The 22,493-nt window shown below is 42.2% G+C and overlaps 2 protein-coding genes across 3 annotated transcripts in view; both read right to left on the reverse strand.

Annotated features, from left to right (window-relative positions):
• LOC140106733 (alpha-2-macroglobulin-like protein 1) overlaps window positions 1-19,097 on the reverse strand; it is a 77,888-nt gene extending 58,791 nt beyond the window's left edge. Inside the window, exons 1-12 of the mRNA XM_072131347.1 lie at window positions 18,933-19,097; window positions 16,531-16,714; window positions 14,345-14,516; window positions 13,064-13,116; window positions 10,753-10,773; window positions 9,950-10,103; window positions 9,681-9,765; window positions 8,628-8,751; window positions 8,345-8,468; window positions 7,738-7,844; window positions 5,566-5,733; window positions 5,241-5,462 (exon numbers count right to left, since the gene is read on the reverse strand). Coding sequence (XP_071987448.1) covers window positions 5,241-5,462; window positions 5,566-5,733; window positions 7,738-7,844; window positions 8,345-8,468; window positions 8,628-8,751; window positions 9,681-9,765; window positions 9,950-10,103; window positions 10,753-10,773; window positions 13,064-13,116; window positions 14,345-14,516; window positions 16,531-16,714; window positions 18,933-19,000 — 1,482 coding nt within the window. The 5' untranslated portion in view covers window positions 19,001-19,097. The remainder of the gene's footprint in view (window positions 1-5,240; window positions 5,463-5,565; window positions 5,734-7,737; window positions 7,845-8,344; window positions 8,469-8,627; window positions 8,752-9,680; window positions 9,766-9,949; window positions 10,104-10,752; window positions 10,774-13,063; window positions 13,117-14,344; window positions 14,517-16,530; window positions 16,715-18,932) is intronic.
• A 1,628-nt stretch (window positions 19,098-20,725) lies between these two features.
• The window catches only part of LOC140105592 (alpha-2-macroglobulin-like), a 52,058-nt gene continuing 50,290 nt past the window's right edge, over window positions 20,726-22,493 (reverse strand). For both annotated transcript variants that reach the window (XM_072129579.1, XM_072129580.1), the window contains exons 34-36: window positions 22,120-22,222; window positions 21,929-21,970; window positions 20,726-20,859 (exon numbers count right to left, since the gene is read on the reverse strand). In XM_072129579.1, the coding sequence (XP_071985680.1) occupies window positions 20,837-20,859; window positions 21,929-21,970; window positions 22,120-22,222 (168 nt within the window). In that variant the 3' untranslated portion in view covers window positions 20,726-20,836. The remainder of the gene's footprint in view (window positions 20,860-21,928; window positions 21,971-22,119; window positions 22,223-22,493) is intronic.

The following is a 22,493-nucleotide window of genomic DNA, read 5'->3' on the forward strand; positions in this document are numbered from 1 at the left end:
AAAAGCAGATAAGGTTAGTTTGACAACTTCTATTCTTAGTAAACCCGTGCTGGCTGTCACTTATTATACTATTTGATGTCAGCTCCCTCATTACCCCTCCCTCAGGAATTCACACAGCCAAAGTCTCTCTCAACTCCTTCAGTAATGAGGGAGGGGTTATGAAGGAGATGAAGATAGCATGACCTTGTGACTCACTGGGGCAGATTTACTTACCCGGTCCATTCGCGATCCAGCGGCGCGTTCTTTGCGGAGGATTAGGGTTCTGCTGGGATTCACTAAGGCAGTTCCTCTGATGTCCACCAGGTGGCGCTGCTGCGGTGAAGTTCATCGGAATGCAGTGACCTTCACCAAGCCAGGCTGGGTGCAGGTAAGTGCGTGTCAAGTGTCACTTTTTTTTTTAAAATGCAGTGGTTTTTCCGAATCTGTCGGGTTTTCGTACGGCCACGCCCCCGATTTCCGTCACGTGCATGCCGGCGCCGATGTGCCACAATCCGATCGCGTGCGCCGAAATCCCGGGGCAATACAGGGAAAATCGGCGCAAATCGGAAATTTTCGGGCCCGTAGTAAATGACCCCCAATGAGTTTCCTGGCAGGGTGCCAGCAACTTTTTCTGTGAGTGATTTTAGCTAGATCTGAGCAATGGATTTTTATACAAAACAAAAACAAAACACTGGCACAGTAAGAAGATGTTAGTGGGAACCTGTCATTAGGTTCCCTTTAAGATTTGATCAGTATCTAAATGTTTAAAAAGCCTAATGGAAACCATCAAAAATGCATTTTACACAACAGACATTTTAAAGGAAATCTACCGCCAGGATCAAGGAAAGTAAATCAAGTACACTACACGTACATGCTGGTGTGTGGCAGGATTTGCTCTTCTTGTAGCTTGTTATGCCCTTGTTTTTACAAAAAAAGAAAAAAAAAAGACTTTAAAAATATCAAAATGAACCTTAGGGACTTTAGGTTCAATTAACAGCTATGGAGTCCAGAGCTCCGGAGGCTCATTTGCATAATTTTAAAATAATTTTTGGTAAAAACCATGGCATAAAAGCTAAAAGAAGATGTGATCCTGCCATAGGGGGCACACACCAGTATGTCAGTGTACTCGGTTTACAATCCTTCATCCTGGTAGTAGATGTCTTTTAACAGATCGTTGGACATTGAACCTTAGACTTCCATTATTATTGTATACAGGGGCGGACTGGCCATAAGACCCACCGGGAGAAATCCCGGTGGGCCGATTCACTTGGGGCCGGTCCGGGGCCGGTTTGGGACTGGTGGGGCCGATGTAAAAATAAAAAACATGAAACTTACCTTTCCGGCGCTTTCCCCGCTGCTCCGCTACATGATCCAGTCCGGCGCGGTGACAGCTCCGTACGGGCCGGCGTCGCAGGCTATGACGTCATAGCCTGCGACGCCGGCGCGTACGGGTCTGTCACCGCGGCCGGACTGGATCATGTATTGGAGCAGCGGGGAAAGCGCCGGAAAGGTAAGTTTCATGTTTTTTATTTGCATGTACTGTGGTGGGGTGTTGCTGTATACAGGGGGGCTGTTGCATGCTATATACAGGGGGGCTTCTGTATATCATAGGGGGCTGTTGTATACCAGAGGGGGCTGCTGTATACAAGTGGGGGCTGCTGTATACAAGTGGGGGCTGCTGTATACCAGAGGGGGCTGCTGTATACACGGGGGCTGCTGTATACCAGAGGGGGCTGCTGTATATAAATGGGGGCTGCTGTATACCAGAGGGGGCTGCTGTATACAAGTGGGGGCTGCTGTATACCAGAGGGGGCTGCTGTATACCAGTGGGGGCTGCTGTATACCAGTGGGGGCTGCTGTATACCAGAGGGGGCTGCTGTATATAAATGGGGGCTGCTGTATACCAGAGGGGGCTTCTGTATACCAGAGGGGGCTGCTGTATACCAGAGGGGGCTGCAGTATACAGGGGTGACTGGCAGGCTATATACTGGGGGGCTAGCTGGCTATATACTGGGGGGTTGCTTGCTGGCTATTTACTGGGGAAGGCTGTTTGGCTGTACACTGGCGGACTGACTGTCTGGCTGTATACTCGGGGGACTGGATGGCTATATACTGGGGGGGCTGGCTATATACTGGGAGGGCTGGCTGGCTTGGGTTAGTATTATAGTAGTTATATTCTTGTACATAGGGGGCAGTATTATAGTAGTTATATTCCTGTACATAGGGGGCAGTATTATAGTAGTAATATTCTTGTACATAGGGGGCAGTATTATAGTAGTTATATTCCTGTACATAGGGGGCAGTATTATAGTAGTTATAATTTTGTACATAGGGGGCAGTATTATAATAGTTATATTCTTGTACATAGGGGGCAGTATTATAGTAGTTATATTCTTGTACATAGGGGGCAGTATTATAGTAGTTATATTCCTGTACATAGGGGGGCAATATTATAGTAGTTATATTCCTGTACATAGGGGCAGTATTATAGTAGTTATATTCCTGTACATAGGGGGCAGTATTATAGTAGTTATATTCCTGTACATAGGGGGCAGTATTATAGTAGTTATATTCCTGTACATAGGGGGCAGTATTATAGTAGTAATATTCTTGTACATAGGGGGCAGTATTATAGTAGTTATATTCCTGTACATAGGGGGCAGTATTATAGTAGTTATAATTTTGTACATAGGGGGCAGTATTATAATAGTTATATTCTTGTACATAGGGGGCAGTATTATAGTAGTTATATTCTTGTACATAGGGGGCAGTATTATAGTAGTTATATTCCTGTACATAGGGGGGCAATATTATTAGTAGTTATATTCCTGTACATAGGGGCAGTATTATAGTAGTTATATTCCTGTACATAGGGGGCAGTATTATAGTAGTTATATTCCTGTACATAGGGGGCAGTATTATAGTAGTTATATTCCTGTGCATAGGGGGCAGTATTATAGTAGTAATATTCTTGTACATAGGGGGCAGTATTATAGTAGTTATATTCCTGTACATAGGGGGCAGTATTATAGTAGTTATATTCTTGTACATAGGGGGCAGTATTATAGTAGTTATATTCCTGTACATAGGGGGCAGTATTATAGTAGTAATATTCTTGTACATAGGGGGCAGTATTATAGTAGTTATATTCCTGTACATAGGGGGCAGTATTATAATAGTTATATTCTTGTACATAGGGGGCAGTATTATAGTAGTTATATTCTTGTACATAGGGGGCAGTATTATAGTAGTTATATTCCTGTACATAGGGGGGCAGTATTATAGTAGTTATATTCCTGTACATAGGGGCAGTATTATAGTAGTTATATTCCTGTACATAGGGGGCAGTATTATAATAGTTATATTCCTGTACATAGGGGGCAGTATTATAGTAGTTATAATTTTGTACATAGGGGGCAGTATTATAATAGTTATATTCTTGTACATAGGGGGCAGTATTATAGTAGTTATATTCTTGTACATAGGGGGCAGTATTATAGTAGTTATATTCCTGTACATAGGGGGGCAGTATTATAGTAGTTATATTCCTGTACATAGGGGCAGTATTATAGTAGTTATATTCCTGTACATAGGGGGCAGTATTATAGTAGTTATATTGCTGTACATAGGGGGCAGTATTATATTAGTTATATTCCTGTACATAGGGGGCAGTATTATAGTAGTTATATTCTTGTACAATGGGGGGCAGTATTATAGTAGTTATATTCCTGTACATAGGGGGGCAGTGTTATAGTAGTTATATTCTTGTACATATGGGGCAGTATTTTAGTAGTTATATTCTTGTACATAGGGAGCAGTATTATAGTAGTTATATTCCTGTACATAGGGGGCAGTATTATAGTAGTTATATTCCTGTACATAGGGGCAGTATTATAGTAGTTATATTCCTGTACATAGGGGGCAGTATTATAGTAGTTATATTCCTGTACATAGGGGGCAGTATTATAGTAGTTATATTCCTGTACATAGGGGCAGTATTATAGTAGTTATATTCCTGTACATAGGGGGCAGTATTATAGTAGTTATATTCTTGTACATAGGGGGCAGTATTATAGTAGTTACATTCTTGTACATAGGGGGCGGTATTATAGTAGTTATATTCTTGTACATAGGGGCAGTATTATAGGAGTTATATTCTTGTACATAGGGGTAGTATTATAGTAGTGATATTCTTGTACATAGGGGGCAGTATTATAGTAATTATATTCTTGTACATAGGGGACAGTATTATAGTAGTTATATTCTTGTACATAGGGGGCAGTATTATAGTAGTTATATTCCTGTACATAAAATGTAGTATTACAATATATTTTACTTAAGGGCAGTATTAGTTGTGTGCTCTTATAAAAGAAGCGTTATTCTTGTATAAGGGAGGTAGTATGAGTGTCTTTCTCTGCGCTGTTTAGTAACTCCACCCACATCACCAGGTCACGCCTACTTGTTTTGACCCCGCCCACAGAATGGGGCCACTTTTACATTTTTTTCTAGGGCCACTTTAAATTCCCAGTCCGCCCCTGATCGTATATATTTAACATCTGTCCGTGCCAAATCAGAATCGAATCAGATTTGGTTCAGTGAAAAATCATCGGATTTGTACTGAATCTACAAATAGATTTGGTCATCTATATACAATTGCTTTGGTTTGTATTCAATTTTCTTTTTTTGGGGGGTTAGAGCTCCTTAATAATGTTAAAACTGAATATTTTACATTATTTTGAAAGTAAAATAATATTACTATCAAAACAAAAAACTCTGCTCAATTAAAATAATGCATAGGGAATGTATAGCTTTATTCTAGAGACATTTTAGAATTTCTAGGCAGCAATGGGGGTCATTTACTAAGGGCCCGAATCACCGGGGTTACCTGAATTTTTCCGTTTTGCGCTGATTTTCCCTGAATTGCCCCTGGATTTTGCCGCACACGATCGGATTGTGGCGCAGCGGAGCCGGCGTGCACGCGACGGAAATCGGGGGTCGTGGCCGAATGAAAACCCGACGGATTCGAAAAAACTACCGCATGTAAAAAAAAAAAAAGTGTCGCTGGACACACGCTTACCTGCACCCGGCAACGAATCCACCGCAGAGAAAGCGCCGCTGGATCGCGACAGGACCCGGTAAGTAAATCTGCCCCAATATCTCCAGGTAAAGCTCCATGGAAAAAAAACATATTTTTTCCATTGGATATTGAATGTCAACACAAACTTCACTAAAATGACCAAACACAAAATGGAATCACTTACCAGATAATATAAATCCAGCTGTTTTGTATCTTTCTCTAGTGCCGCATGTTTTATAATATATTGAACGTGGATCTCCTGCTGTGAACCACAAGAATTGTCCTTCCCTAAAGATTTCAAGTTTAAGAAGCTTTTACTAGAAGAATAAAGGGGAAAAACCATCACATAAGCATCGACTGGGTTTAAAATTCCGGCATATTGGCTCCTCTCTCTGCTTGTTGTAGCCTGTAAATGGCAAAAGACAAGATGCATCATGGGAAGTAAGTGCAACCGGCAATGTGTGAGAGCCCAACAGTTAAGTGGCCCCAATTCCTTCTCACGTATTTACCTTTATTACAATATGTTCTGTCAAATCTGTTGTATTTTCCACGGTGAACAAAGCCCGTCCACGGTCGTCTGTCACCAACGTCTGCTTGAAGGACGTATTCCCGCCTTCACAGCTGACCAACATTTCTTCCCCCGAAACTGGCCACTTTTTGGAGTCCAACACCTCTAACTACAAAATATTCACAAATTACCATTTGGAAAATATGGTGCTTCTTTCACAAAAATTTAGTGTATTTAATAATACTAAGGGTGCATTCACACGGTGGTATGCCCTCCGTGCGCTGGAGAGGAGGTGACCCCTCCCCTCTCCATAGGAAACAGCAGCACATTGAGACACACTCCCGAAAACATAGAGCATGCTCTACCTTTACCCGGTGTATGGCCGTACTGACACCGAGCCGCCATTGCCGTCTATAGGGATGTAAATGCGACCACAAATTTGCGACCACATATTCGTGCCCATAGACGGGCGTCTGAATGTACCCTAAAAAGATGGACAACTCTATCAGGGTAACAATACATTTAACCCTTGTCCCTAGTACAGTTATCATACTATGGGGGTCATTTATCTTTATTTTTCTTCCTGTTTTTTTGTCTTTTTTGAAATATTTTTCGGCACATTGCAATTTTTGCGCCTTTTTGGGAACATTTTGAGACATTTCAAAATGTTCCCAAAAAGGCGCAAAAATTGTAATGTGCCGGACATTTGTTTTTCATCAGTAAGACTCATTTATCTTCTATTCCAGATGTGCTAAATGTCGCAAATGACATTTATCTTTTCAAATTGTCTCACATTTGCAACATTTTTTGGCGCAAAAAAAAAACTCCAGACTAAACCATACTTAAGGAAAACTTAAGGAAAATATGACTTGCGACATTTGTGTGACATTTGTAACAAATGTCTCAAAAAGAAATCTTATAAAAAAATCCCCAATTTAACACAAGGAAAATGTGAGATTGATAAATAACCAAAGTAGCAGACGGAAAAACTACAGGCAAAAACAAGTCAAAACAAACACAGATAAGATAAATCACCCCTTATATATCATTTTTTTTAAAGGCTACTATTATTACACTAAGAGATGACCGAAACATTCGATTAGCTGAAGACTCACCAAATTTGACAAAAGATTTGGTTTGGGCAATAATCTAATAGGTCTCCATTTGTTTTTGAAGTTTTTAAATATAACAAAAGGTCCTATATTGTTTTTTACATTTTCTACAAATTTTAGGGATAGAGTTAGGATAAGTGTTAAGGTAAAAATTAGGATTAAAGGAAACCTACCACCACAGAACTACCTATGAAGGTAAATACGCAGGTAGGTGCATCTAACGTATAGAAGTATAGCCTTTTTGTAGGATTAATCCTTTACTTCCCTCTGTCTTTAAGAATCTTTTAGCGGGGTCATATGCACATTTTCTAAAGAGGCTACTGGGGCGTGGAGTAGCCGGAGCGGAGGCTACACGTCACCTCTACTCCACGCCCCAGTAGCCTCTTTGCTCCTCCTACCCAGATGTCATCAACTCGCAGCTACGAAGAGCTGCGCACACTCGTCCACGAAGCCTTAGTTCTGCGCATGCACAGTAGCTCCTGCTTCTGAGCTGAGATCAAGCAGCCGCCGGCCTGCGATCTGTGCATGCGCAGAACTCCGGCTTCGCGGATGAGTGCACCCAGCTTCTCATAGCTGCATGCTGAAGATATCTGGGGCGTGGAGTAGCCGCGTCAAGCAGCCTCAGCTCCGGCTACTCCATGCCCCAGTAGCCTCTTTAGAAAATTTGCATATTACCCTGATAAAAGATTCTAAAAGATAGAGTGGAGCAAAGAATTAGCCTTAAAAAGGTCTATCCTTACATTCGTTAGATGCACCTACCACCGGATCTACCTTAATAGGTAGACCTGTGGTGGTAGGTTTCCTTTCAGATTAAGTATAACCCTGATGAAAAAATTTGGAAAAATATGTGTTTTTAAGGACTACAGTAGGTTACACACCAATCTTGAAAACAACATAGGTTTGTCGAAAGAGAGGAAGGACAGTTTCGATTCAATTCGATGCTGGAAAATTGGGAGATCGAATGAAATGTTTGAAATCTTTGACAAATACATTTGCTCATCTCTCATTCCAACCAATGAGAAAATGTAACTTTACCTCCACAAAGCATTTGGATAACTTACTGTTATGGAGTAGGGCAGACCGGGCTTGTACGTAGACCTCGGATCCACAAATGATACGGTGTAGCCATCGGATATACTGGTTTCAGCAGTGGCAGAAAGCTCAATCCCTAAATGAAATAAGAAAATGGAAAAAAAATTAAAAGCAAAAAAAAAAAAACGAGTGAAATATTTTCTCTACTTATTAAGTTTCAACAGGTTTAATGGAACAATTACAAAATGTATAAAGGATTGCAAATACAAATTCCATTTTACTTCTGTATATAGGGCTGGTGTTAAAAGAAGTCTACTGCTTCCCGACTCCCCATCATGTAAAACAAGAATTTTATAGGGCACTTAAAGGGGTCGTCCACTTTCAATTTGCATAAAGATACAACTGATATCTATGTAACAGTTGGCATGGAAACAAGAAAGTTACATTTGGGAAGGAAACAGGAAAGATACATTTGGGAAGCTTCCTGTGGGGGGATTTGGGAGGTTTTAAACTCCAATTTGAGCAGTGCACAAAGTGGGTGTGGCCACTTGGGGGCGTGTTTCTGCAGGTCAGCGCTGATTGGACAATATTAGACTGTGCATCAAATCTTAAAATTCTTGGATATTGACTCCTCACCTGTTCCTTCTTCTGTGATTGTGAACGTCCCCTCCAGTTTTTGTTGGGTGCCCCCAAAGACTTGACTTGGTAATTGAAAAGAGGAATAACTTATAGTGTTTTTGGAGCAACCCAGGTGATCCAACTAAGGAAGACATATTAGAAATGTATAGGGTGAAGCTTTCATTTATATATAACATAAATATTTTAAAGGTCAAATGATTATCAGCAATAAAGATTTTATATTATATATATTTTATATTAACAAAACTGTACTTGCTACATGAGATACTAAAGATCTCACCTTTCCATTGATGGGAACACAGGTGCCAGGGCTCCCAGCATTAGGAAACATAGAAAACATGCTGACAGATTTTTGGCATAAATTGCCCTTAAAAGTCCCTTGAACGGGTTTCCCATATGTGTACCTGAAGGATGGACGAACAAACGTCAGGAAGAAAGAGAGGGAAAATCTTTTTTAGTCATTCTTTTTTAAGGGAACAACTAATGTGCTGATGGTGCTGAAAGACTTGCAGGCCGAATGTTATGGGAAATGCTGAGCAGATTGTGTCCTATCTGCAGGCAGCATGTTATAGAGCAGGAGGAGCTGAACAAATTGTATATTGTCCTAGCTACAGGCAGCATGTTATAGAGCAGGAGGAGCGGAGCAGATTGTACATAGTGTCCTATCTGCAGGCAGCATGTTATAGAGCAGGAGGAGCTGAACAAATTGTATATTGTCCTATTTGCAGGCAGCATGTTATACAGCAGGAGGAGCTAAGCACATTGTACACAGTGTCCTATCTGCAGGCAGCATATTATAGAGCAGGAGGAGATGAGCAGATTGTACATAGTGTCCTATTTGCAGGCAGCATATTATAGAGCAGGAGGAGCTGAGTAAATTGTACATAGTGTCCCATCTGCAGGCAGCATGTTATAGAGCAGGAGGAGATGAGCAGATTGTACATAGTGTCCTATTTGCAGGCAGCATATTATAGAGCAGGAGGAGCTGAGTAAATTGTACATAGTGTCCCATCTGCATGCAGCATGTTATAGAGCAGGAGGAGCTGAGTAAATTGTACATAGTGTCCCATCTGCAGGCAGCATGTTATAGAGCAGGAGGAGCTGAGTAAATTGTACATAGTGTCCTATCTGCAGGCAGCATGTTATAGAGCAGGAGGAGCAAGCTGATCTGATTGTACATAGTGCCCTAACTGCAGGCAGCATGTTATAGAGCAGGAGGAGCGGAGCAGATTGTACATAATATTCAAATATGGTTTTACCTTCACTCAGTTTTTTTTTATGGGCGTTCAGATTCCTTAAGATCCAAGAAGAATCTCCTTAAGAAGTTCCTTACCTGCCACATATCTTCACTGGAAAAGTCTGCCTGTTCTTTAGAACCACATTAGGGAGCTCAACGATGACTTCAAACTTTGGAAGAACTATGGAAACCAACAAAAACAGAAAATGCATTATAGATCAGACACAAACCTGTGATATGAGCCCAATAAAATAATAACCCAATGTCCAGTGACTACTCTGTCTACGGACCTTCAGCGTAGTCAATGTCCCCAAAATATCCCAAAAATAAGCCTACATCTTCTCAACAGTAGGGAGCTTCCTTACCATATTCTTCTACTCTGAAGGAATGCAAATAGTTTTGGATACGAATGGAATATGTCCCAAGTTGGGGCTCGGAGGAGAGAAGGAAGGAAAGATCAGCTATTCCTTGGGTGAGACTGATGTTCAAAAACTGGGCAATCCTGTTCCTCGCTGGATCCTATGAGCACAAGAGAAAGATCTTAATATTCTTCTCACATACGGACATATTGGGGCACATTTACTTACCCGTCCTGACGCGTTCCCCGAAAGTGTATTGTCTGTGTACAATGCACTGTGCCGCGAATCACTAAGATTGTGCACCGGATATCCTGCTTGTGTCGCTTCCCCGCTCAGGTCCGACGGAGTTCACCTTCTTCTTCCCAGTGCATGTAAGTGCATTGTCTTGCGACACGATTCGAAAGTTAAATCCCGCACTGAGTCTGAATCAGTCCGAATCGTCCGACAGCCTGCCCCCCCCCCCCCGATTACTGTTGCATGAAAGCCATTGCAGCTGTGCCACAATCCGGTCCCGTGCATCACAATCCCCATTAAAATACCTGTCACAGCCATGCAAAACCCGAAAATGTTGGAAAGTGCGTCCGCGGACCCTTCGTAAATAAGCCCCATTGGCTTATACTGACAGGAATTTATCCCTTCAGCCTTTATACAACTTTGCTGCCACCATAGACATGTTGTGTCACCAAAGCTACTAGACGCCTGTTCCTCTTTTAGTAGAAGTCATCATGGGGGTCTGAGCAGAGCCAGGTACAATATCTATACATTTACTTCCATATCAATTTCCATCTATTACAGAATAGTTTTATTACCTGTATTTCAACAAATGGAATCTGAAAGAAATCAATTAAAAGAATCAGCGTTAAATTGACAGAAATGTTTGATGTTCCGTTATGACGTGTAATAAAGCTTTGGATATTTGTATACTAAAAACAATGGGGTCAGTGGGGCAGATTTACTTACCCGGCCCATTCGTGCTGCGCTGAAGTCCGCCGAGGTCCGCTGGAATGCCCTGAAATTCACCGGCCTATACTTGGTGAAGGTAAGTGCAATTTTCGCGACACATTTTTTTAAAAAATGCGGCGCAATTTCCCCCCGATTTCCGTCGCGTGCATGCCGGCGCTGATGCGCCAAAATCCGATCACGTGCGACAAAATCCCGGGGCAATACAGGGAAAATCGGCGCAAATCGGAAATATTCGGGGAACACGTCGGGAAAACGCGAATCGGGCCCTTAGTAAATGACCCCCAATGTATTAAGACTGGTGCATTGTGCACCCGGCACACAACGTGCTGGAATTACCATGAGGTTCTGACTGGGGAGAAAAGGGAACCTTTCAGCAGAGGGCTATTTTTGTCATGGGACAGGTTGCTATAGGCAATGTACTGTATATGGCAAATATACATATATAATATAATATATATAATCTGTGTTGTATGGTGTTTGAAGTAAAGTATGTGAAACTTTCCCTGGCTCCCTACCAGATGCCCCAGCCAGTCCCGGAGACGAACATTTTAAATGACAACTTCCGTCTGCTCTGTAATATATCCAATGCTCTGCTGGCTCCTGCCCCTCCCCCAAATCCTCTCCTTGTACAGAGGAGCTGACACATCATCAGGGGGGAGGAGCCAGGAGAACAGTGAATATATTATAGAGCAGACGGAAGTTGTCATTTGAAGTTTTCCTCTCTGGGACTCACTACCTGGGAGCCAGTGAAAGTTTCACATACTTTATTTAAAACCCCATAAAACACAGCAATTTTACAAAACATTTTGTCATATATAATACTTTGTCTATGGCAACCTGTCCCCTGTTAAAAATAGCCATCTGCTGACAGGTTCCCTTTAAGTGGACCCGAACCGCAATGTTCAAGTCCATGCCGAACATTGTGGGTTCAGGTCCCCAAACCGGAACTTCAATAAGAACTCCGGGGTTCAGCTTTCGGACTCACAACCAGAAAGGTAATTCCAGGACCGATTGTGGGTGTTAACCCTTTAAAAGCTGGCAGCATGTGCACTGCCACTTTCCCTAGGATTGTCGCTCTCTGATGATGTCACAGGAGTGACGATCCTAGGCAAAATGGCCACAAGATTTGCTCTAAATATGTCAAACCCTTTTTCCATGTTCCCCAACTAATGTATATGAATTGCCTCACTTTGTGGGTTCGAAATTCTGGAAGATTGTGAGACAACTAGTAAATTTTTTGCATAAAATCTATGATTCAGTAGAAATGACTGAATACATTTTGGATAAATCTGGGGTAAGGGATTGATCACTGTGCCGGGGCATGTGACTAGAGGGACCACAAGTGATCTTGAGAAGAGAGGTCCACAAGAGCTCCCTATAAATGATATGTACATGCTCCATTCCATCCTACAGGACTCCTTATAAAAGTTACATGGATGTATATAGTGAATTGGAAACACACATGGGCACATCTATTTAAGTGAAGATATTTTTGTCTTGCAAAATGCATGGGTTTCTAATCTACTTTTTGCCCTGCCCAGTTGGTTGCCTGTCTGAATGAGCCCTAAATGTTTTTTGTTTCATTTTTTTTATTTGGGCGATATAATATTTGGGCAAAAGTCTAAACCTCCAGTCCATACAGACCTTTGGCTTGTTTAGTGTCCCAAATTACCCCAATTGTTCCAACGTTGGGAATATCTTTACTGCATAATATACAATAAACCGATTTGTCTTTTGGTTTGCAACAAATTTTATCAAATTTTTCTACTTAAAATGTACAAAAAAAAAAGGATTCAAAAGAAACAACCTAAAAAACACGTCGCCTGTGGATTATCTAGAACTACTTTCATCCACAAAGGTGTCAATATATGGCAAATGATGACAATAATGTAACATATTTTATTGTACGTTGGTAAAAATATGAACATGGACCTTTCTCCTTCATAAATATATTTATAACAATATACAAAGAGTTTTCCCCCAAAACTATACTTCTTCCCGCAGTGTTTAGTCTATGAGGGTCTAAGTAATCACAGAAATTGGGGTCCCCATGTCACCCACAGCTGATATTGCTGTACTACCCGAAGGAGAGCTGACCTACACTCAATATTATACTTACAGGAGACCTGGAAAATACAAGATCCTCAAAGAACTCACCTCCGTTTTCCCTGGTTGGAAGTTCCCATCAATTGACACTATCCGAAATTTCACTGTTAAAAAAAAAAAAAGTCTTTTTTCTATGTTTTTTTTCCCATGGATTGGTCTAAACATCTACAGCATAAAATTTGAGGGTTTATAGTTTTTAGGGTTAGTGTAATCTTACAAGCCTACATGTTAGGCTGTAGTCACACAACCGTATGGGGGACGTATATACGGCCGGGGTATATACGCCGTATACACGTCCCCAATAGAAGGCAAAGGGCGACCGGTGCCGTACAGGAGCGGTACGGTGCAGCACACATGCAGGACTCTACTGTTCCGTAGCCGGGAGAAAGATAAGACATGTCCTTTCCCCGAAATATGGTGCCGTGCGCCATGTTTCTCTATGGAGAGGGGCGGGGTTGAGCAGCGCACACCCCCTCCTCCTCTCACCGGCACCGATGCGTGCCGCCGTGCTACGGTATGGCGGGCACACATCATGTGAATGTAGCCTTACTGATATATTGGACCTGTTTGAGACAATGGGGCACATTTACTAAGGGCTTTGCACCAGTTTTCTGTCGGACTTTGCACATTCTTTCTAGTGTATTTAAAATTATGACCCATGATGCACTAGGCATCATGCGACACAAATTAGGGGGCTCTCTGGCGCTCAATCGGACCGCGCGCCGGATTTAAAATGCAAAGCTCCACAATTGTGTTGTACACCCCATGTTAATGGTGCACCAAAAATAGTGGGGGCAGTGTAAGGACAGCCAGATTTATGAACGGGAGCCAGAAATCTGGCGCCCCCTGCACTCTACACAGGCAAACTGCATTTAGAGCAGTTTCCCCTGTTCTTAGTAAATGTGGCCCAATGGGATTTGTTTCATTGTTTGGTAATGCTTCGATGTACGATGAAAACCTAAAGAGGCAGTCCCCTACTTAAGAACACCCGACTTACAGACGACCCTAGTTACAAACGGACCTCTGAATGTTGTTAAATTACTGTACTTTATCCTTAGGCTACAACAAACAGCTATAACAGTTATCACAGGCGTCTGTAATTAAGATTTATTATTAATCCTAGTTCTTATGACAATCCAACATTTTAAAAATCCAATTGTCACAGAGACCAAAAATTTTTTGGCTGGGATTACAATTATAAAACATATAGGTTCGATTTACATACAAATTCAACTTAAGAACAAACATAGAGAACTTGTATGTAACCTGTGGACTGCCGGTACTATAAGTTCCATATATTGGTTTGTATTGATCCCTATGCCCCAGGTTTACCAGTTTGTCCGGGTTTATATAAAGGTTTGTCAGTCTGGATCAAAAGTTGAGCAGCCAAGTCCCTTTTCTTTTTTATATTAACTTTTCTGCTCTCATGGATCAGCTCATCAGCCGTCTGAATGGAGAGGAACAGGGTTCCCATCTGATGGTCCATGTCCAGTTCATTAGGGATCTGTAATTACAATAGAGCAGAATTACATATGTACAAGGGTCGCTCCATTTTTATTGCACCCTTTATTGAGTGTGTGACCCATCACTGAGTTCCCCATTGTGAAAGCCTCTGGGAAGGTGATAAGTTTATAATGTAGGGCGCCCCCTCGTAGAGGCAGTCAGAATGTTATAGAATATAACATTTTTATAGAATATAACTTAAAAAAAGACAAAATTACCATATATACTCGAGTATAAGCCTAGTTTTTCAGCACAAAAAAGTTCTGAAACCCCGGCTTATGCGCAAGTAAAAAAAACTACATCAAAACTCACCTTTCCGGCTTCACCCGCTGCTGCCTATATACTGGGCAGGGGGCTGGCTATATACTGGGGCAGGGGGCTGGCTATATACTGGGGCAGGGGGCTGGCTATATACTGGGGGATATGGGCAGGCATGCTATATACTGGGGGGCAGATGCTGGTTATATACTATGGGGCAGGGTCCGGCAGGCTATATACTGGGGAGGCTGTGACCAATGCATTTCCCACCCTTGGCTTATTCTCGTGTCAGTAGGTTTTCCCAGGTTTTTGTGGTAAAATTAAGGGCCTCGGCTTATACTCGGGTCGGCTTATACTTGAGTATATGCGGTAGTTATACTGCACACCCGATCCGATCCAAACACTTCCCAGTTACCTGCTGGTCTTGTGACACACAGGAAGTAGTACCTCGGCCAATCACCGTTCACATTGTTGGCCCACCTCAGAATATCATTGGCTAATCAGTGATCTTTAGCATGACAAGAGAAACCATGAAGTAGAGGAAACATTTTTTTTTTTAATGGATCAACCATAGATCTAGATAACAGATTTACACTCTGTAATTCCTAATAAAGCGCCTAAAAGGGTGGTACCAGGGGTGAACCCGAACTCTCTGCTGCCTGAGGCAAGCTATAAAACAGCGCCCCCTCCAGCCCATACAATACTAATATATCAGGGTTTTACATAGCATGTGGGTTCTCCGTGCAGTCTCACACCCGTGCTGACATCAGGTTTGAAGGAACACTATTTTTAAGTGTCAAGTTCTGCCATTTAGAGGGTTACTGCTCCTCTGCTGCCCCATCTTGTTGTAGATGGTGCCGCCTGAGGCAAGAGGCTCAACTCACCTGATGCAGAGAAAACACAAATGAGAAATTATGTGTCACACTTCTACCTCTCGGGCCCTGTATTAAAGGGAATCCACCATCCAAATCCATCATGATAAACCATAGGCACTGGGATTGTTGTAATTTTCTTATATTTATTATCCATGGCCTTATTCCTTCTGAAATCAACATTTAAAATGATGCTAATGACCCTGAAAGTCTTTGCTGGAGCCCCTGCTTGGTCTGGCTTCACAGGCTGTTACAATGTCTCCCCCTTGGCACTGCCCCCACCCTTCCAGCTGTATTCTCATAGCAGCAGTACACAGTGGGAGGAGGAAAGTGCTGAGGGAGTGGGGGGAGGGTGAGGCAGTGTAACAGTTTGTAAAGCCTGAACAAAGAGGGGCTCAGGATCATTAGACAAATTTTAAAAGTTGATTTTACAAGGAATGAGGCCCAGGATAACAAATATGAGAAGATTATCACAGTCATGGTGCCTGGATCTATGAGTAATGTCCCTGGTTTATCAGGATGGATTTTGAGGGTTCACATTGGTCGTTGGGTCTTCAGTAGTGATGTGTGAAAACCCACAGGTTTGGCTTTGATTTTGATGGTAAATTTCACTAAGATCACGCACACGATATCCTGCATGTGTCACTTCCCCACTCAGGTCCCCGGAGTTCACCTTCTTCTTCCTGGTGCATGTAAGTGCTTGGGCTTGTGAAAGTTAAATCCCGTGCTCAGTCCCAATCAGTAGGATCGACCGGCGGCCCGTTCCCAAAATTGTGCTGCATGGAAGCATCTGATCGCGTCCGACGAAAGTGAGCAGCGCGACCCTTACTAAATAAGCCCCATTATGCTAAAATAGAAAACATAAAAATAAAACTATTGCCATACCTGGAATGAAATACAAGAAAAGGATGACCTCTCCTTGTAGAGAATCTGTAATAACGTTGTGGTCTTTCTTCCTACGGTCAGAGTTATCATCACGTTGCAATTGTCCTGCACATCTTCCAGATGGAAACAGATGTCATTTGGGCGATTGGAGTGCAGGATGCTGGGAAAAATAAGAGCATAGCGCCTAAAGGGGAATAAAAAATTATATAAAAAAATGGTGGTTGAAGTTGTTTTTCAATCTTATAAAGGTCACTGATAGGGTCATACATCATTATCAATGATAATATGATGATCTTTCACATTTTTGCTTGCCAAAGGGCCAAGGCACATAGAAGAGCACAGGGGGTCATTTATTCTAGTAACTATGCACGTTGGCTCAGTGGTTAGCACTACAGCCTTGCATCACTGGAGTCCTGGGTTCAAGTCCCAGGGTCAAAATCTGCAAAGAGTTTGTATGTTCTCTCCGTGTTTTTGTGGGTTTCCTCCGGGTCCTCCGGTTTCCTCCCACACTCCAAAACATACTGGTAGGTGATTAGATTGTGAGCCCCAATGGGGACAGGGACCGATTTGGTAAACTCTGTGCAGCGCTGCGGAATCTGTGTGCGCTATATAAATAAAGCATTATAAATATTTTTATACATGCACATGGAAGACATCCACCACTGAAAGATATCAGTCTCTGATGTTATTAGGGCTTATACTCTTGGTTATATTACAAACTTGTAGTACCAAACTGTATAATCCCAATTTAAAGGAAATCTACCATTAAAATCCATCATGGACACTTACTGATATATCCAGTCACTGTGACTGTGATGATCTTCTTATATTAGATATCCGTGGTCTCATTATTTCTAAAATCAACGTTCGAAATTATGCTAATCCACCTGAGGGGCTCTGGTGGGTGTTTCCAGGGCCCCTCCGTGCTGTAGATTCACAGGCCGTTACAATGAGTAGAACATGTCTCACTCAACCCCCTGTTCTCTCCCTCTGCCTGTGTAATCTAGCAGGGGGAGGGGAGACCTGCTCTGCTCATTGTAACAATGAGTGAATAGACATCTCTGAGGGGCTCTGCAAACACCCTCAGACTCTTTAGCATCATTTTAAAAGTTGATTTTGGAAGGCAGGAGACCATGGATAACAAGTATAAGAAGATTACTACGGTCCTGCTGCCTGGATCTATGAGTAAGAGCCCCCTGATGTTGATGGTAGATTTCCTTTAAGGCTTTATTCAGTACTCTCCATTCAGTACCGATGATCAGACCTGCACAGATTGGAGTTTGCCGATCCGAACCTCAAACAAAAGTACAGGTACTTGAACACCCACTGTTAACCCTTTAAAAGCCACCTTCATTATTTAGATACCGGCGGTGCGGTCCACTTATCACAATTCTACACCTGCTGGTGGTTTTCTCGGTGGCATTTAGAGGGTCAACACCTGCGATTAGTGCTGGCAGCGATTGCAGTTGTTACCGATGGGATTGAGCCTGAACTTCTGGAGGATTCAGTTTTGTGGTTGGGTTATAGCAGCATAATAATAAAATCAATCATATCCCCTGATGTGTAAAATAATGAATACTAGTAGTGCCCAAAAGACCACATTGGGGTCCGTTGACCCCATAATATTTAAAGCTTTTTTTTAAGCAGGGCATAAGAAGCCAAAAGAAGAGAAGATGGCAGAGGGGGTACACACCAGTATGTCAGTGTGCTTGGTTTACAATCTTTCATCCTGGTGGTAGATTTCATTTAAGGAGTGATCATTTTATTGCCTGATAACATGATAAGATATAGAGCCATTCTGTTCTTATATGGGTGGGAGTTGACCCCAACTTCTTTTTTGAAAAAGACTTGTGCATGTCTGGTTGTACGTTTATCTTGTCCTACGCCACTATATACTAACAGTTTAGTGACAACTGTATATAGAACAAGCATAATCCTGCAAACACTATAGATTTAAGGCCATAACAGCTTTCTGTTTCTTTTATTTCTTTCTTTTGCAATTTATTTAGCATATTTTAGAAATATATAAAAAATACAATACAAAGAGTAAAAAAATAAAAAGAGGTTTTAAAAATCCCATAAACCACAAAGAAGGGAATCTCTCTAAACACAAGGAACTTATAGCAGCTTGGGTGGGGTTATGTGATTCCTAACCCCCCAATGGTTCGGATTTTCCTCTTTTCTATGGATTACCTTGGATCTGACCAAAATGCATTGCCAGGACCTACCCAACCCACCTGTGATCAGATACTGTACATTTACAACAAAAAACATTTTCTATCGAAACCTTGAGGACATTTAGAAATATAAATCGGCCTTCTGGTTTGCAGTAGAAAACAAACCAAAGTAATAACTACAACAAAAACAAAAATGCAATAAAAAAAATCAAGTAAAACACTCACAGTTTTGCTTCCGTAATGGCGCTGGCTTGTAAAAGGATTAGAGCCACATAAATCCATGACGGGGACATCAGGTATCGGCTGCCAGTCTGTAATTAATATTGATCACATAAGAAACGAGACGCAACTCTACAACAGTTCCCAGGAAAGAGACTGTGTCCACGGACTCCTACAGGACAAATATTTACTGAGCTCCTAGAACGAAAGATGGTTCAAGGTTGAGTTCCTGTCAATGACTCAAAAAAAATACCGAACCTACTTCCCGTAAATTTTGTCGCAGTGAATGCCAACTACTGCTGTTATCAGAATACGGGCACATCGGGCATAGACCATCAAGGTTAAACAAATTAACCACTTAATTGAACAACACCTTGTGAATGTAAGCTAGGGCGCTGTGGTGTGAAAATATTTATTTCTTACTAGCCATTCCCCATTTGGGTCTGCCGGGATTCATTAAGGTCCGTGCCGATATCCAGCAGGTGTTGCTGCTGCGACGAGGTCCGTCGGAGTTCACCTGCTTCATCCCAGTGCATGTGAGTGCTTGATCTTGTGACACAAATTATTTTTTAAATTCCGCGGTTTTTCCGAATCCGTTGGGTTGTCTGACGGCCACGCCCCCCGATTTCTGTCGCATGCAAGCCAGCGCCGTTGCGCCAAAATCCGATTGCGTGTGCCAAAATCCCAGGGCAATTTAGCGCAAATTGGAAATCGTTGGGAACAGTTTGTGTTGTGTCTGGTATAGTGCAACCACGACACATATGTGGTGCGGACACTTTATAAATACATGTCCAAGCAGTTTGCACTAAAAAGAACGTGCAAAATCAGACAAAAAAAAACTGGTGCAGGAAATTTGACCCTGTATCTTTCCCTTCTAGCCCAGGTGAACTTGGTCAAAATGATCCTGCTGGCCAAGATCCTTCATTTCTTATTGCTGCTCCTGACTTATATTCCAAGATACATTTTCCAAAAACATTCCAAAAGTTATGCAGCTTTGTTCATCTGGGCTAGGGGGGTGGGGGTGCAAGAAAGGTAGTGTGGCTGCTGTTCAGACCCAGGAGGGAGGGAGGGGTGTGACTCCTTAATTTTAAGCTTTATTAATGGCTGGCCCCCGTGTACCGCTTCCCGTGGATATTCTACCTTGAAAAGTCCTGCTCTAAGGCACTCCTGATCATTTCACATTCTGACCTCCCCTGTGAACCTTCTGTTTGGGGGTGGTGGGGACACTAGAGGGGCATCTCCTCTTCTGTGCCAACTATTCCTGTTTTAGGCTATGGTTCCCATAATTTATATCAATGGCTTTGATAAGTTTACCCCCTTGTGGAATACACCAACTGTCTCCAACTGTCTGAACTTTCCTTAGACCTTAATGGAGCTATCTGGCAGCCCTGATGGGGGCTCTATGTAGGGGGCATATGTGAGGAGGGTGTTATTTGTCACCAGTATTGTGAATTGTTGTCTGCTGTCATGAATCGTGTGCCTGTCCTGGGAAGATGAGTTAGGCCCACTGACTACTGAGTAATGGAGTATCACCCTCTCTATACCCAACCTGGTCTCCCCTTGTCTGGGGGATCCTATGTTGAAATGATATGTTCTTCACCGGGTGTACTTGACCACAGCCACGGTCGGTAAGTTTTGTGCAGCATGGGATAGGTGGTTTGAGTCACCGTTTACTAGGTCTAAATTGTTGGCCATCTATACTTGGTCGGTAGGAGCCAACATCCTGCCCGGCACCGATCAGATGTCCCACATCCTGAAAACGAGGTGACAAATGCAAAAAAATGACAAGTTCTCAGACACATGTTTAATAGTTTATTATACTTATTACAATTTGTTTTTTATCAACAGTTATGAGACCTCTAGTTTACGGTGCTAAGTTGTAGATGTGGTGAACTAGCGGTGTCCAGGTCTTATCTTGAGTTTCCAGACTTATCTGTAGAGAACAAATAAAAAAACATCAGGTTGTATTTCCTGTAATTCAATATTGTTCATTATCATCATAATTTCTGCATTACTATAGTTTGGCCAATTTTACAATTTTTGTTCTCATACTACTCACATGCTCCCAGTGTTGTCTGGGTCTGAGAGTTCTGGCCCAATCACTATTGAGGCTGGGACTCTGAGATCCTACAAGAGTCGTGAGTACTGAGTCCTGCCCACCCCTCCTAGGTCGCTGCCTAGAGAGTTTCTTTAGCTTTATTCTTTATAATTTGTTTGTGGCTCTGGTTATTGTTTCCCGGTATCATTACCTTTGTCTCTTGTTCAGACTTCTTCTGTCTTGTGATTTTGTACTGTGTATGCCTCTTTGTTGGATTTGCAGTCACCATGTGACTCACAGAAATGTTTAGAAAGGGTGATTTAGGTAGGACCTGTGGGTGGTTTAGTGTCCCAAGTTGCCCTGGTGCGTCCTTGTTAAGCAGAAAAGCTATTGGGGCTTATTTACTAAGGGTCGCGGATCGCACTTTCGTTGGACTGTTTACGTTTTTTTGGAATTTGCGCAGCTAAAACAGGTATTTAACAGGGGTTTGCGGTGGGATTGTGTTGCATGCGATCGGATTGTGGCACGATTGCGCTGCTTTCATGTGACAGAAATCAGGGGGCGGGCCGTTGAACAACCCAACTGATTCGGACTGAGCGCGGGATTTAAGATTCAAATTGTGTCGCAAGACAATGCACTTACATGCACCAGGAAGAAGAAGGTGAACTCCGGGGACCTGAGCGGGGAAGCGACACATGCAGGAAATTGGGCACACGATCTTAGTGAAATGCGCCAGAGTGCATGACCGCCGGACACTCCGCACTTTGTGAACTTTGCGGGACCAGGTAAGTAAATGTGCCCCATTATCTGTTGGCTGTTGTGGCAGTTACCCTGAATAGCAACCAATCATAGCTCATCTTCTATTTTGCTGCAGGTCATTAATATGAGCCATGACCTATGATTGGTTGCTATACTTACATCCAGAGCTAAAGTCTCATAACAAGTATTTCTTGAATTCTCTTACCAGAGCCACAAGGGAGGTTGTAATCTACAGTGGCATGATCGTCTGGAAGACAAAATTAGAAACGTTAGCAATAAATTGTAACACTAAGAGTTGCACCACCATAGTCTTATATGAAGTTAAAAAAAACTGAACCTACAGTGTCGTCTAAAACCCTATTTATATGCTATAATACAACATAATAAGTAAACTACCTGTCTCATAGTAGTCATACACTTTTACTGTTGCTGGTTTGAGGTCCTTCACCACCACGTCCTGTTCCACCATGAAGGAGAGGTCTACTGGGTTGCGGTCAATCTGAAGGGGGATAATATTGCCGTGAGTATAACATTCACTGATCAGAAAAGTAACTGTAGATATATGGTAGGTATTGACTTTATAAACTATCTGGAAACTAGTTAAAGGGGTTCAGAATTCAGAATTTTTGAGTTGAATGTACAGTCAGCCAATGATGAGGCCTATATCTTCAAATGAGCATTTTCTACCCCGGAATAATTGTGATTCCATCTGTCCTTGTTGTATATTACATTCTGTGTTCTATGATACTCTTTCTTACAGCTTGCATCAT

Source organism: Engystomops pustulosus, chromosome 11 (assembly GCF_040894005.1).
Source record: "Engystomops pustulosus chromosome 11, aEngPut4.maternal, whole genome shotgun sequence".
NCBI classification, from domain to species: Eukaryota; Metazoa; Chordata; class Amphibia; order Anura; family Leptodactylidae; genus Engystomops; species Engystomops pustulosus.